The sequence below is a fragment of the Colobus angolensis genome, unplaced genomic scaffold, assembly GCF_000951035.1.
Source record: "Colobus angolensis palliatus isolate OR3802 unplaced genomic scaffold, Cang.pa_1.0 Scaffold286, whole genome shotgun sequence".
In the NCBI taxonomy this organism is placed as follows: domain Eukaryota; kingdom Metazoa; phylum Chordata; class Mammalia; order Primates; family Cercopithecidae; genus Colobus; species Colobus angolensis.
Genome location: NW_012116110.1, coordinates 1,778,799 through 1,791,827, shown reverse-complemented (window position 1 = coordinate 1,791,827; position 13,029 = coordinate 1,778,799). Strand labels below are relative to the sequence as shown.

General features: G+C 35.6%; 1 protein-coding gene across 1 annotated transcript in view; it reads right to left on the bottom strand.

The window, feature by feature from the left end:
* Positions 1-13,029, bottom strand: part of SMC5 (structural maintenance of chromosomes 5) — a 116,081-nt gene that overhangs the window by 88,088 nt on the left and 14,964 nt on the right. The window contains exons 4-6 of the mRNA XM_011948899.1: positions 3,699-3,861; positions 2,534-2,668; positions 236-376 (exon numbers count right to left, since the gene is read on the bottom strand). Coding sequence (XP_011804289.1) covers positions 236-376; positions 2,534-2,668; positions 3,699-3,861 — 439 coding nt within the window. The remainder of the gene's footprint in view (positions 1-235; positions 377-2,533; positions 2,669-3,698; positions 3,862-13,029) is intronic.

Sequence of the window (13,029 nt, the reverse complement as noted above, 5' to 3'; positions counted from 1 at the left end):
ACATGGCACATGTATACATATGTAACAAACCTGCAGGTTGTGCACATGTACCCTAGAACTTAAAGTATAATAAAAAATTAAGAAAAAAAAAGACATGAATTTTATTGTGTATAACATATAAACCCAAAAATGAAAAAGAAGCACCTAACTTGAATATACAGTAACTAATACTATCATCATAATTACTCTGCTACTTAAAGAAACACCTATTTTTCCTCCATAAATTATGACTCACCACCCATGGCCTTTTTGCTTCAAGCATCTCAATTAAATCTAAATGTCGCTTCCGTTCATAGAATCTCTCCACATCTTGTTTATATCTTTCATTCCTCTGAACCATTTTCTGTAGATATTCAGTTTTCTCTTTGCATGAGGTCTACAATAAATATATGTTGAACAATCATTTTAACAGAAAAATGACCAGGTCACATCTTCTAACAATGAAAGATAAACAACGATAGCAAAATTTCACAATAGAGAATTCACAGGAGTTCTTAAGAACTATGTAGACTCCAGGCTGGGCAACAGTGAGACCCCGTCTCAACAAAACCCCTAAAACCTGTGTAAAAGCAACATTCCCACCCAAGTTCTGGTCTAGGGTCTACAATTTATTAGTCCTAACTGTAATGAAGCCCTGCCACATCTGAGCCTGGGCTCTTCTTCCCCAAATATCTGCTGCATCCACTTGAAGGGTAGAAGCAATTCACTTAATATAGATGAAAGCTAAACAAAAGCTGCAAAAATGATACACAAATGAATAGTAGTATTACTAGGATTAGTATGTTAAATGAACACTCATGACTGAAAGGTCTTAGAAATGAGATGAAAGAAAGCTAACAATTAGCCTTTATGTCATGAATTAATAAATACAAAGATGTACTCAGAACCTAGTAGAATATATGCTTGTATGCTTGTTTTCTTTCAGAGGATAGTCAAGAGTGTAGGTGAGTGTTTCAAGTGGAAGTATTTGATCGCCTGACATAGAGAAAGTTAAAAGAACAGAATATCTGAAGATAAAATAACTATAAAAAGCTCAGAACAACTCCTTTGATTATTCACTTTGAATAAGTATAATAAAAACATGTTTTTCCTTGTCTGGTGGACAAAGGTAAAAAATAACATTTAATTACAGTAAAATATATATTATTAAGTACAGAAAGTCATACTTTGAGAGAAAGCAATGGGTTACAAGATTTCTATGCTTATTTCCTGGGTGACACAGCTAACCCCTGTGACACAATGTGCCTATATAATGAACCTATACATGTATCCCTGAATCTAAAATTAAAAACAAACAAAAAAAACCCAACACATTTCCTTTTTTTTCTCTTTTTTTGAGATGGAGTTTCGCTCTTGTTGCCCAGGCTGGAGTGTAATGGTGTTCTCAGCTCACTCCAACCTCCGTCTCCCAGGTTCAAATGATTCTCCTGCCTCAGCCTCCCAAGTCGCTGGGATTACAGATTACAGGCGCCCACCACCACGCCCGGCTAATTTTTGTATTTTTAGTAGAGACAGGGTTTCACCATGTTGGCCAGGCTGGTCTCAAACTCCTGACCTCAGATGATCCACCTGCGTTGGCCTCCTAAAGTACTAGGATGACAGGTGTGAGCCACCACACCCAGTCAGATTTCCTTTTTTTGAGACAGAGTCTCGCTCTGTCACCCAGGCTGGAATGCAGTGGTGCAATCACAGCTCACTGCAACCTTGACCTCCTTGGCTCAAGCAATCTTCCCACCTTAGCCTCCCAAGTGCTGGAAATACAGCCATGCGCCACCATGTCTGGCTAACTTTTGTTATTTCTTTTCATGTAGAGACAGGGTCTCCCTGTTGCCCAGGCTGGTCTCCAACTCCTGAACTCAAGCGATTCTCCCGCCTCAGTCTCCCAAAGTACTGGGATTGCAGGTCTGAGCCACCACACCCAGACTAATAATTTCTTATTATGAAAATTTACTGTATTTATTTTAGTTGCTGGGATGTAGAAAAAAGATACATTAAATAAAACATCTTTACGAAGGATATGCTATAAAAGTACATTTTTATGTTTATTAATGGTGAAAATAACCAACAACATTCCAACTAAATGTGTAATTCTCTTCCAAAGTCTATCCTCAGATGACTGAAAAAAATACATGAGAGAACTGGTTCAACAACAGTGCCATATTAAGTGGCACATGGTATCTCCTCTATTACTGAAAGCCTTACACAGTGTCTGACACATAGTAGGTGTTTAACAGATAATGAATGAAAGAATACTGTAACTTCCTGAGATAATTTTTTTTATAATATTGTTATTGGTTCCTTAAAAATTCAATAAATAATATGTATCTGCTGAAATAGTCAACCTTTTCAAACTTCATATTATCAGATCCATTTTCACTCTGTCACTTTAACTGATATTAGCAGTACAATTCTAAGTGAAAATAAATCAAATATGAATTGACTCAATGAATCAATACTACTACTCTCTCTCCCATGTTTTGAGATACAGAAATCAATAAGAAACAATACAAATGAGCTGCCTATTTTAAAGTACCTCGAGTTGTTTTTCTTTCTCCCTGAAGTTTTTGAGTTCACAGTGATATCTGTGCATTTCTGGGGGACCAATTGACTTTTCAGTGGCTTCGAGGAGTTCAATTTTGCTGAGTTTAGCAAATTCTCCAACTTTGTCCTAGAGCACAAAAATTAAATATTAGCAACTATCATTCATTTACAAATATCTTCAAAATGTATTTCACCCAATGCTTACACTTGTCAAGGTGAAACTCATTAAGAAAAACCTTTGAGATATAAACCTTCTGTGCATTATTCTTTAGAATAATGAAGATAAACTTAGGATATAAATTGTTATCTTTCTGATCATCTTTAAAAATTTTCTGCGCCAATATTTCAAGGTTGAAATGTTTACATATGTATAATAAAAGTCTGGGAATAAAAGAACACATAGTCTGAAGATGAAAATGATCACTGTTTATTACATACCAGTTGAAATGTTAGAGGGTTTAAAAAGAAAAAGAGGCAATTTCAAACATCTACTTCTGGAGATAATCCGACATCAGCTGATAAGTGTTAAAATAAATAAAAAGCTTTTTAATGTTTAAGTTTTATTTAATTTGCACATTATGAAATCATCATTATGTTTCTAAAGAAAAAAGAAATTAACCAATAAGTACTAGTTAACTAGTTAATGCTGTCACTAGACAGCATTCAAAGTCAAATTTAGGAGGTAATATGACTAACATTTAACATACATTGTCAGCATTTTTTATTTTTAATAAACAAACTATAACATGATTTTAGAAGGTATACTTATAGGAGTTTTATTATATCAAATATTTTGTAGACTCAAATATATCAAATATTACATATGTATAACGTCTACAAACAAAAACATTGACTAAAAAGTTGTTCATTAACAACATTTTAAGGGTCTACAAATAGAAGCACATAGCTATCTGAACTACTCTCTGAACTTAAAAAATAATACTTTACTTCAAAACACTCTAATTTAGACTTTTTTTACTAATTGAAATTTTCCAAATTACTACAAATTAATAACATTATACTCTAAGTGATGAAATGCTACCTTTACAAAGAACTGTAAGAGTGCCATGTTCAATTTAAATACTATCCCTTCTATGGCATAGAAAGGAAACACTATATACAAAATTTTCCCATCTGTACATTTATTTCTGTCATACCTGAGGGAGAAACTGGCAAAGATTCCCCACTTGAATATTTAAGGCTGCAACTTGCTCTTCCACTACTTTCTGGGTTGTAGATTTTTTGTTGATGAACCAAAAGGACTGATTTTTTGCCACATCAATCTCACGGGTGATTACAAGATTTCCAGAAGCCCTGAACCTAATTAAAAAATAATTTAAGAATCTTTACATTCAAAATATATACATTAGTTTAGAGATAAAATTTCTGAAATTCTCTTGCACCAAAGGGGCCAGATAGAATTATTATTATGATTTTTATTCCTTTTGATATTTTGGCCCCTTCCAAGAAGGAAACTTCGGCATTTTATTAGTCATAATACCATAATTGACCACATGAGTTACTTGCTCAACATTCAAAATTATTTAAACTGTTAAAATTAAAGCAAATGTGAATACTAATTCATAAACACTACTAGAGGAGTCACATATGTGCAGCTGTTTATCCTTCAATTATTATGCTATTCTTTAATCACATGCGTTGACTGCAATTCAAAATGTGTTAGTATATTAAAGGGTAGAGCAGTTAAACATTGAAAATCCCCCTGCTTAGAAAACGTGTAAATGAAAACTGACTCTTAGGCATTTCTGGAAATAAAAACTACCCATACAGGTAGTCCATGGATTCCACACCACGTACTCGACTCTGAATTCAGAGAGGATTACCTCACATGGATATAAAGGAACATTAAGCAATACAGAATCTGAAAGAAGGGTATTTACTTATTTCTTGCTTTTAGAAGTACTACTGCTCCACATCTCCCATCTATTCATCTTCTTCACTGGGATTCAGCAGCATGTAGTAGAAAGATAAATTATTGGTATCCAATCGCTAAATGACAATAATAACTTATAAATGTTGTATATATAGATTACATTGTAATCAGACCACTTGAAACAGTAAGATTGTAGGACTTTAAAGGAAGTAGTTTTAAACTTTCATTTCCAGCAGAATGACTAATAAAGTACCCTTACTGATCCTCCTGCTGTAAACAACTTATAAAAATAATAAAATATTAAAATATCTTCATAAATCAATTTATCAGTTAGCATGAAAGTAAGGAATTCTGGCTAACATCCTAGTATAGGTGAAAACTCAGAGTGGAAAAATAAAATTGGCTTTCATCTTGAAGCCATTTGCTCATCAAGTGATCTTGAGGATTCATTTTCATGATCTGCTGGTAGAGGACAAAAATAGACAAAGCCCACAGCTATCCAAGGTGGAGAGTCCAATAGAAAGCCACACCTAAGCGATACACCCTCACTATAAGGGTAAACTAGAAATATTTCATTGCTACCACCACAAGCTGAGAATTCTGTACACTGTGATTCTGAATTGAAAGTATTCAATGGTCTCTGGCAGAAGTTAATAATTTACTCTGCCGGAATCTATGTTATCTTAAATAATTAACACAGATAAAGTTCTAAGAAGAGTAGTTCACTACAAACACACACACAAGAAAACAAAGCATCAAGAACACTAGCAGAAATAACAATGCAGAATCATAAATGAAAAATTTGAAAGGTATTTGGATGACTAAGAAAGCATAATATGTCTAATAAGAATTCTAGGACAGGAGACAGAGAATGGGTCAATGGCAATATTTAAAGAAATAATAAATAAGAACTTTCCAAAACTGATGAAAGACACCAAACCATAGGTTTAAGAGTGTCATTTTAAGAGTGTCATTAAAACCAAGAAAAGTAAATAAAAAATAAACCCACACCTAAATATATATGAAACTAAAACACTTAAAAAAAAGAAATGAGTTTACAAGCATCTCAGAAAAAGAGAATGATTATTATCAAATAAACTAAGATCAGATTCACATCAGAAGACAACAATGAGAAAAAGAGAATGATTGCTATCAAATAAACTGAGATTAGATTCACATCAGAAGACAACAATGGGGCCAGATGTGGCGGCTCATGCCTGTAATCTCAGTCTTCTGGAAGGTCAAGGTGGGAGGATCACCTGAGCCTAGGAGTTTAAGAGCTGTCTAAGCAACATAGTGAGTGAGACCCCATTCTCTACAAAAATTAGTAATAATAAAAAAAGCCGGGCATGGTGGTGAGTGCCTGTAGGCTGAGGCAGGAGGATCACTTGAACCAGGGAGGTCAAAGATGCAGTAAGTCATGATCATGACAGGGTGAGACCCTGTCACCAAAACAAAAACAAAAACAACAAGACAACAATGATATTATACTATACTGTGAATATGAGAAAAGAGACCTGTCAATATAGAATGTTATATCCATGAAACACATCTTTCAAGATTTAGAGCAAAATAATATCATTTTCAGATTAAAAACTGAGTGTTCCAACAGAAAACTCTCATAAAAGAAAACTTTACAGAATATCCTTTTGGCAGAAAGTGATCCCAGAAAGAAAATCAGAAATGGAAGAAGGAATGAAAAGCAAAACAAACAGAAATATCTGAGGTAATTCTAAATAAACATTGACAGCATAATTAATATATTATATTAATAATAATGTTTTGAGTTTTAAAAAAATAGAAATTTAAAAGCATGTAAGTTCAGAGAAGTTATTAAGAAGAAAGTGCTGTAAAATCTTTGTTTAGCAGAAAGACAGATACTAAGTCTGAACTCCAATAAGTATTCCTGCTAAAATTCCAGTAACCACTAAAACAAAAGAATGCATAATTTCCAAGACAAAAGAGAAGGAAAAATGAAACAAATATCCAACAAAAATAAGAAAGAAAAGAAATGCTTAAGAGTGTGAAAAATAAAAAGCAGAGAATAAGACAGTAAAAATAAGTTCAAACATATATTTGAAAATTGATTATATGCTTTACTTAAAAGATTCCAGAAAAAATAACACAGCTCTACCAGTTTAAACGAGATAACAAAAGATATTAAAAACATGAAAAGAATGAAAAAAGACAACCAGAAAAATACTGGGGGGGAAAAAACTGCTAACTACATTAATGGTAAACTAAATGGACTTTAAGGCAAAAGAAAGACGTCAGTATCTAACAATAGAACGTTGAATTCACCAGGAAGATAAACAATTTTAATCTTAGATGCAACTAATAATGTCCTAGAAATACATAAGGCAAAAATTGACAGGACAAGGATAATTAACAAATCTGCATAGAGGAATAGTGTAATACACCTTTGTCAGTAATCAAGGTATCAATCGGACAACTGAAATCAGCAAAAATATAGAAGATGTGACAATATAACTAATAAACTTGCACTAATGGACAAATACAGAACACTGCAGGTATCTGCAAAAGAAAACTTATTCTTTCAGTCAAAGAACAATTACAAAAGTTCACTACAAAAAGAAAGAAATTTCAAAGGATTAGTAACATAAAACCAGTATCTCTATATATTTAACTTCACTACAATCAAAGTGGAAACCAATACTAAAAAATAAGAAAATCACTACATTAGAATTAGAAACAACTTGTAATTATGAACTCATAAAGAAAATATTCAGAACTGAAAAACAGTAAATACTATATACTAAAATTCGAGAGATAGATGCAAAAGTTGGTTCATCGAAAAAAACTACTAAAATTGACAAATCAATTTTTAGAAGACAAACATTGTTTTATATAAAAAAAATATATAATAAACTCATATAAGAGGATGATATTCATATCAAGAAAATTTAAAACTAAGAAGAATGGGAAAATCCTTTATGAAGTATAAATAATCACAGTGGTACAAGAATAAACAGAAAAATCTAAGCAACCGATTGCTATAAATAAATGAAATCAGCAGTTAGAAAAAAATTAAGCCGGGCGCGGTGGCTCAAGCCTGTAATCCCAGCACTTTGGGAGGCCGAGACGGGCGGATCACGAGGTCAGGAGATCGAGACCATCCCGGCTAACACGGTGAAACCCCGTCTCTACTAAAAATACAAAAAACTAGCCGGGCGAGGTGGCGGGCGCCTGTAGTCCCAGCTACTCCGGAGGCTGAGGCAGGAGAATGGCGTAAACCCGGGAGGCAGAGCTTGCAGTGAGCTGAGATCCGGCCACCGCACTCCAGCCCAGGTGACAGAGCAAGACTCCGCCTCAAAAAAAAAAAAAAAAAAGAAAGAAAAAAATTAAATCAGTATAGTTAGAAAACAAAGCTAGATGATTTTTTTTGCAAGACCCCCTACAATTCACATCAGATTATTTTTAACAGTAAGATTAACCAAACATTCAAACCACCAGTATCTTTCACAAACAAAATACAGATATCAAAATCCTAAATAAAATACTAGAAAACCAATCTAGCAATGCATCAAAAAAACTACGACCAAACTGAGTTATTCTAAGAATGCAAAATTAAGCAAACATCAGGGAATTAATTCTTCAACTTAAATGATATAACCAACTCAATAAATACTGATAATAAACTCTTTGTTCTCAATTTACTTGACCTATCAGCAGTATCACACACAGGTGATAGACAACTGACTCCTCCTGAAATTGTTTCAAGTACTGGTTTCTAAGTACTGTATTCTCCTGACTCACCAGCCAATTCTCAGTTTCCTTTCCTAGGTTTCCCTATGTTCAATCTCTAAACGGTGCACTGTAGCAGATACGTTCTTAGAACTCTTATTTGTTTTATCTATCTCTGCTTCACTGGTGATTTAATCCATCATAATACTAATGATTTCCCAAATGTGTTATCTTCAGCCCAGACTTCTCCAGGAATGACAGGTTTATATATCTAACTGCCCACTAAAAACATTTCTACCTGAATCTCAGACCTTTTTGTATGTGTGTGGAGATGGAGTCTCACTATATTGCCCAGGTTGGTCGAATTCCTGAGTTCAAGCAATCCTCCCGCCTCTGCCTCCCTAAGTGCTGGGATTACAGGTATGAGCCACCGTGCTCAGCTCTGCCCGAGTATCTACTAGGCATCTCAAACTTTACCATGTTTGATTCTGAAAAGTTCCTTTTTTAAAAAAACATTTTAACATATCTGAAATTGGGATGCACATTTCAAACTATCTGTGCTAGTTTAATTTTAATTGGAACCTACAAGTGGTGGCATCTTAGTTCAACGATGTATGATCTACCACCAAAACCTTGTACAGTAGGTCTGTCTACCTCAGTTAATGGAAACTCTGCCCTTAATCATGCCAGACACCTTGGAGTCCTCCCTGATGCCTTGCTCCTTCTCCCATACCCTGTATATAATTCATAAGCGAATCATAATATAATTCATAAGCAAATCATAAGCTACCATCATCTCTCACAGGGTTGTTCTATTAGTCACTTAACTGATATTCTTGCTTTTGCCTTTGCTCTCTTAAAGTTTACTTTCCATACAGCCACCCAATCTGGTTAAACTTTTTAAGTTACATCACATCACTCCTCTGCTAAAAACCAGGTGGCTTTATGGCTTATGCAAAATAAATGCCAAGTCCTTACAATGAATACAGGCTTTACTTCCTGATATTTTCACAGCTTATCTTTTACTATTCTCCTCCTTCAATGTGATCCAGTCACTGTGGGTACTACTTTAGAGCCCTGGCATTTGCAAATCTCCATACCTGAAACACTATTTCCCCATTTATCTCCATGCTCATTACCTTCCCTCCTTCAGGTCTTTGTTTAAATGCTATCTTCTCAGTGAGAACTTTCCTGATCAGGCTATTCAAAATTGTAAAACTCCACTCTGTCACTCCTATCCTTCTTTTCTGCTTTATTTTTCTATGTAGCACTTATCATCACCTAACATAATATGTATTTTACTTATCTAACTGTCCATCCTTATGCCCCAACTATAAATTCCATGAGGGAAGAGTATCCCCAATGTATAGGTACTCAATAAATATCTGGAAAATGACTACATAAATACATGCCAGAGATTATTCCAGCCACCATTCTACTCAAGGAATACATGGCCAGTTAGTACATTTGTTTAATAGCAATAATTTCAACAACTAATGATGAGCTGTTTTACATTTGGTACTCTCAAGGCCATGTGAACCTTCGTGGAAAAAGTGCTTGACATTTATACACTTAAATTTTATTTACGTGTAGGGTGTTAGGTAAAGCTCTAAATTTATCTTTAAAAAATTAACAGATAATTATCACAGCTCAATTTGAATAATTTACACTATGATACTGTGATATACAGGTTGAGTATCCCTAGTCCAAAAATCTGAAATGCTCCAAAATACAAAGCTTCCTGCATGCCAACATGACATTCAATGGTAATGGTCATTGGGGTGTTTCATATTTCAGATTTTCAGATTGGGGATGTTGAACCGATACGTCTAATGCAAATATTCTAAACTCAAAACAAATCCAAAATCCAAAACACTCTGGTCCCAAACATTGCAGATAAGGGATACTCAACCTGTATAAAGAAATATGTAGGCCGGGTATGGTGGCTCATGCCTGTAATCCCAGCACTTTGGGAGGCCAAGGCGGGCAGATCACTTGAGGTCAGGAGTTCAAGATCAGCCTGGCCAACAGGGCAAAACCCCCTCTCTACTAAAAATACAAAAAGTAGCCAGGCGTGGTGGTGGGTGCCTGTAATCCCAGCTACCTGGAAGGCTGAAGTGGAAGAATCCCTTGAGCCCGGGAAACAGAGGTTGCAGTGAGCCAAGATGGCGCCACTGCACTCCAGCCTGGGTGACAGTGACACTCCATCTCAAAAAAAAAGAAAAAAAATGTAGTTAGTCTCTCTCCTCAATTCCTGACACATAACTCCTAATCCCTTGGAATTTCCTAGGTGACAAATGTGTCTTTTTCTAATGAGGCAACTCTTGGTGGGCTTCTGGATGTGGGCTGGTCACCAGAAAGATAAAGCCATGAACAGAAGCTTAGAACCTTCAGCCCCACCAACCTACCCCCAATCCTCTGGGAAGGGAAGCAGGACTAGAGATTGAGTTTCTTATACCCATGCGATGAAGTCTCCATAAAATTCCCTGAACCACGGGTTTCAGAGAGCTCCCAGGTTGAGGAACACATCCATATGCTGGGAAAGTCTGGAAAGAAGCTCCTGCACTCTGGACTCTTCCAGACCTCGCCCCGTATTTTGCTAATCATCTGCACCTTCTGTAGAATCCTTTATAATATATGGGTAAACCTAAGTGCTTCCCTGAGTTTCATGAGCCATCCTAGCAAATAACTGAACCAAGGAAGGGGTCCTGAGAACCTCAATTTACAGCTGGTTGGTCAAAAGTACAGGGCACAACCTAAGACTTGCAAATGGCTTATGAAGTGGAGGGCAGTCCTGTATGACTGAGCCCCCAACTATGGCTCCTGCACTAATTTTTGGTTATGTCAGAACTGAACTGAATTGCAGGGTGTGGGGAAAAAACCGACACATCTGGTGCAGAAGTGTTCTGTGCTGTGTTGAGTCTGAGAACAGCAAAAACAAGTTTGGTTTTTTCTGTCTCTTAAAATATCCCACCCTTAATTAAACTGCCACTTTTATAGTAAGTTCTCATGTACATTTAGATCTGTTCCTGGTTTCTACATTCTGCTCCTCTCATCTTCTATACCAGTATCACACTTATTTTAAATCAACAACTTTACAGTATACTTCAACATGTGGTAGACAAAAATCTTATTTACAACTTTGCTTTTTAAAAATCTCCTTGGGTTTTCTGGCACATTTATTCTTCAAGATGAAGTTGAGAACCAACTTGTAAACTTACCTGTTGAGACTCTCATTGTATCAAATGTACATACATTATTATGTATGTAGATACATAATAAATGCACATTAATTTAGAAAGGATTGACCTTTTTTTTTGTTGTTTTTTTGCAGACAGAGTCTCACTCTGACACTCAGGCTGGAGTGTGGTGGCACAATCATGGCTCACTACATCCTCTACCTCCCCAGGCACAGGTGATTCTCTCACCTCAGTTTCCTGAGTCTATAGATGCGCATCACTAGGCCTGGCTAATTTTTGTATTTTTTGTAGAGATGGGGTTTTGCCATGTTGCTCAGGCTGGTCTCCAACTGCTGGACTCAAGCAATCACTTGCCTTGGCTACCCACAGTGCTGGGATTACATGTATGAGCCACTGCACCTGGTCTGACATGTTAATAATGTTAACATATTAATAATGTTAATAATGACATTAACTTTATGTTTCTAGGAACATATCACTCGTCTCCATTTCTTCAGGTATTGATTTTATATTCTTCAGTAAAATTTTATCATATTTTAATAAGTTGGGTATTTTAAAATTTTCTTTTTACTTCCATGTGTATCTTTCCCATCTCTATAAAAATAAACACTTTCCGAGTGAATTTTTATAAAAGATTGTTTCCTCATCTCATATCAAATGGTAGGGCTATCAGATAATCTTTAAAGGCTTTTCAGCTCAAAAATGCCACAACTTTCCACTAATATTCCAAAAGCAACAGTCTCTAAAAAATCACCTAAACAATGTGCATATTTACGTGTAAAGGATTAAAATTATATATACCAAGGACGGTCAACTGGTTTCATCATAAACATCAATTCTAGTCCATCAAAAATAGCTCCCTAGAATGGCCAATTGAGAATATCCAAGCTCAAGGGAAAAGAATACCATGACGAAATACTGGTGTCATAAGGGAGAAAATAAAAAATGGTGGCACAAGTACCAAGTCCTTGTCATACATAAGATTCACCAAACTATTAATAGTGGTTATTTATAGAATTAGGAATAATGGCAAGGCGGCTTTTATTTTCAACATTATACACTTCTACATTGTTCGCATTTTTTAAAAACAAGCAACTATTACTTTCAAGACCAGCCAAAAAAAAAAACCAAAAATCAAAAAACAAAATCCAGATACTTTAAATTTGTGAAAAACATTGCAACTTCATCATGACTACTTAATAGAAGTATAGTTCTATTTCATTACCTGCTATAAACTTATTTCCCTGATAATTTTTTTTAAATAAAACTCTCACAAGTTTTTTTTGTTTTTGTTTTTTTTGGGGGGGCAGAGTCTCTAGCTCTGTCTCCCAGGCTGGAGTGCAGTGGCACCATCTCAGCTCACTGTAACCTTTGCCTCCCAGGTTCCAGCAATTCTCCTGCCTCAGACTCCCCAGTAGCTGGGATTACAGGCATGCACCACCATGCCTAGATAATTTTTCTATTTTTAGGAGAAACGGGGCTTCCTCATGTTGGCCAGGCTGGTCTCCAACTCCTGATCTCAGGTGATCTACCCACTTCAGCCTCCCCAAAGTGCTCAGATTACAGGAGTGAGCCACCACAGATGGCCTACAATTTAAGTTTTAAAAATATATTTTTGGGGGCGGAGCAAGATGGCCGAATAGGAACAGCTCCAGTCTCCAACTCCCAGCGCGAAGGACACAGAAGACC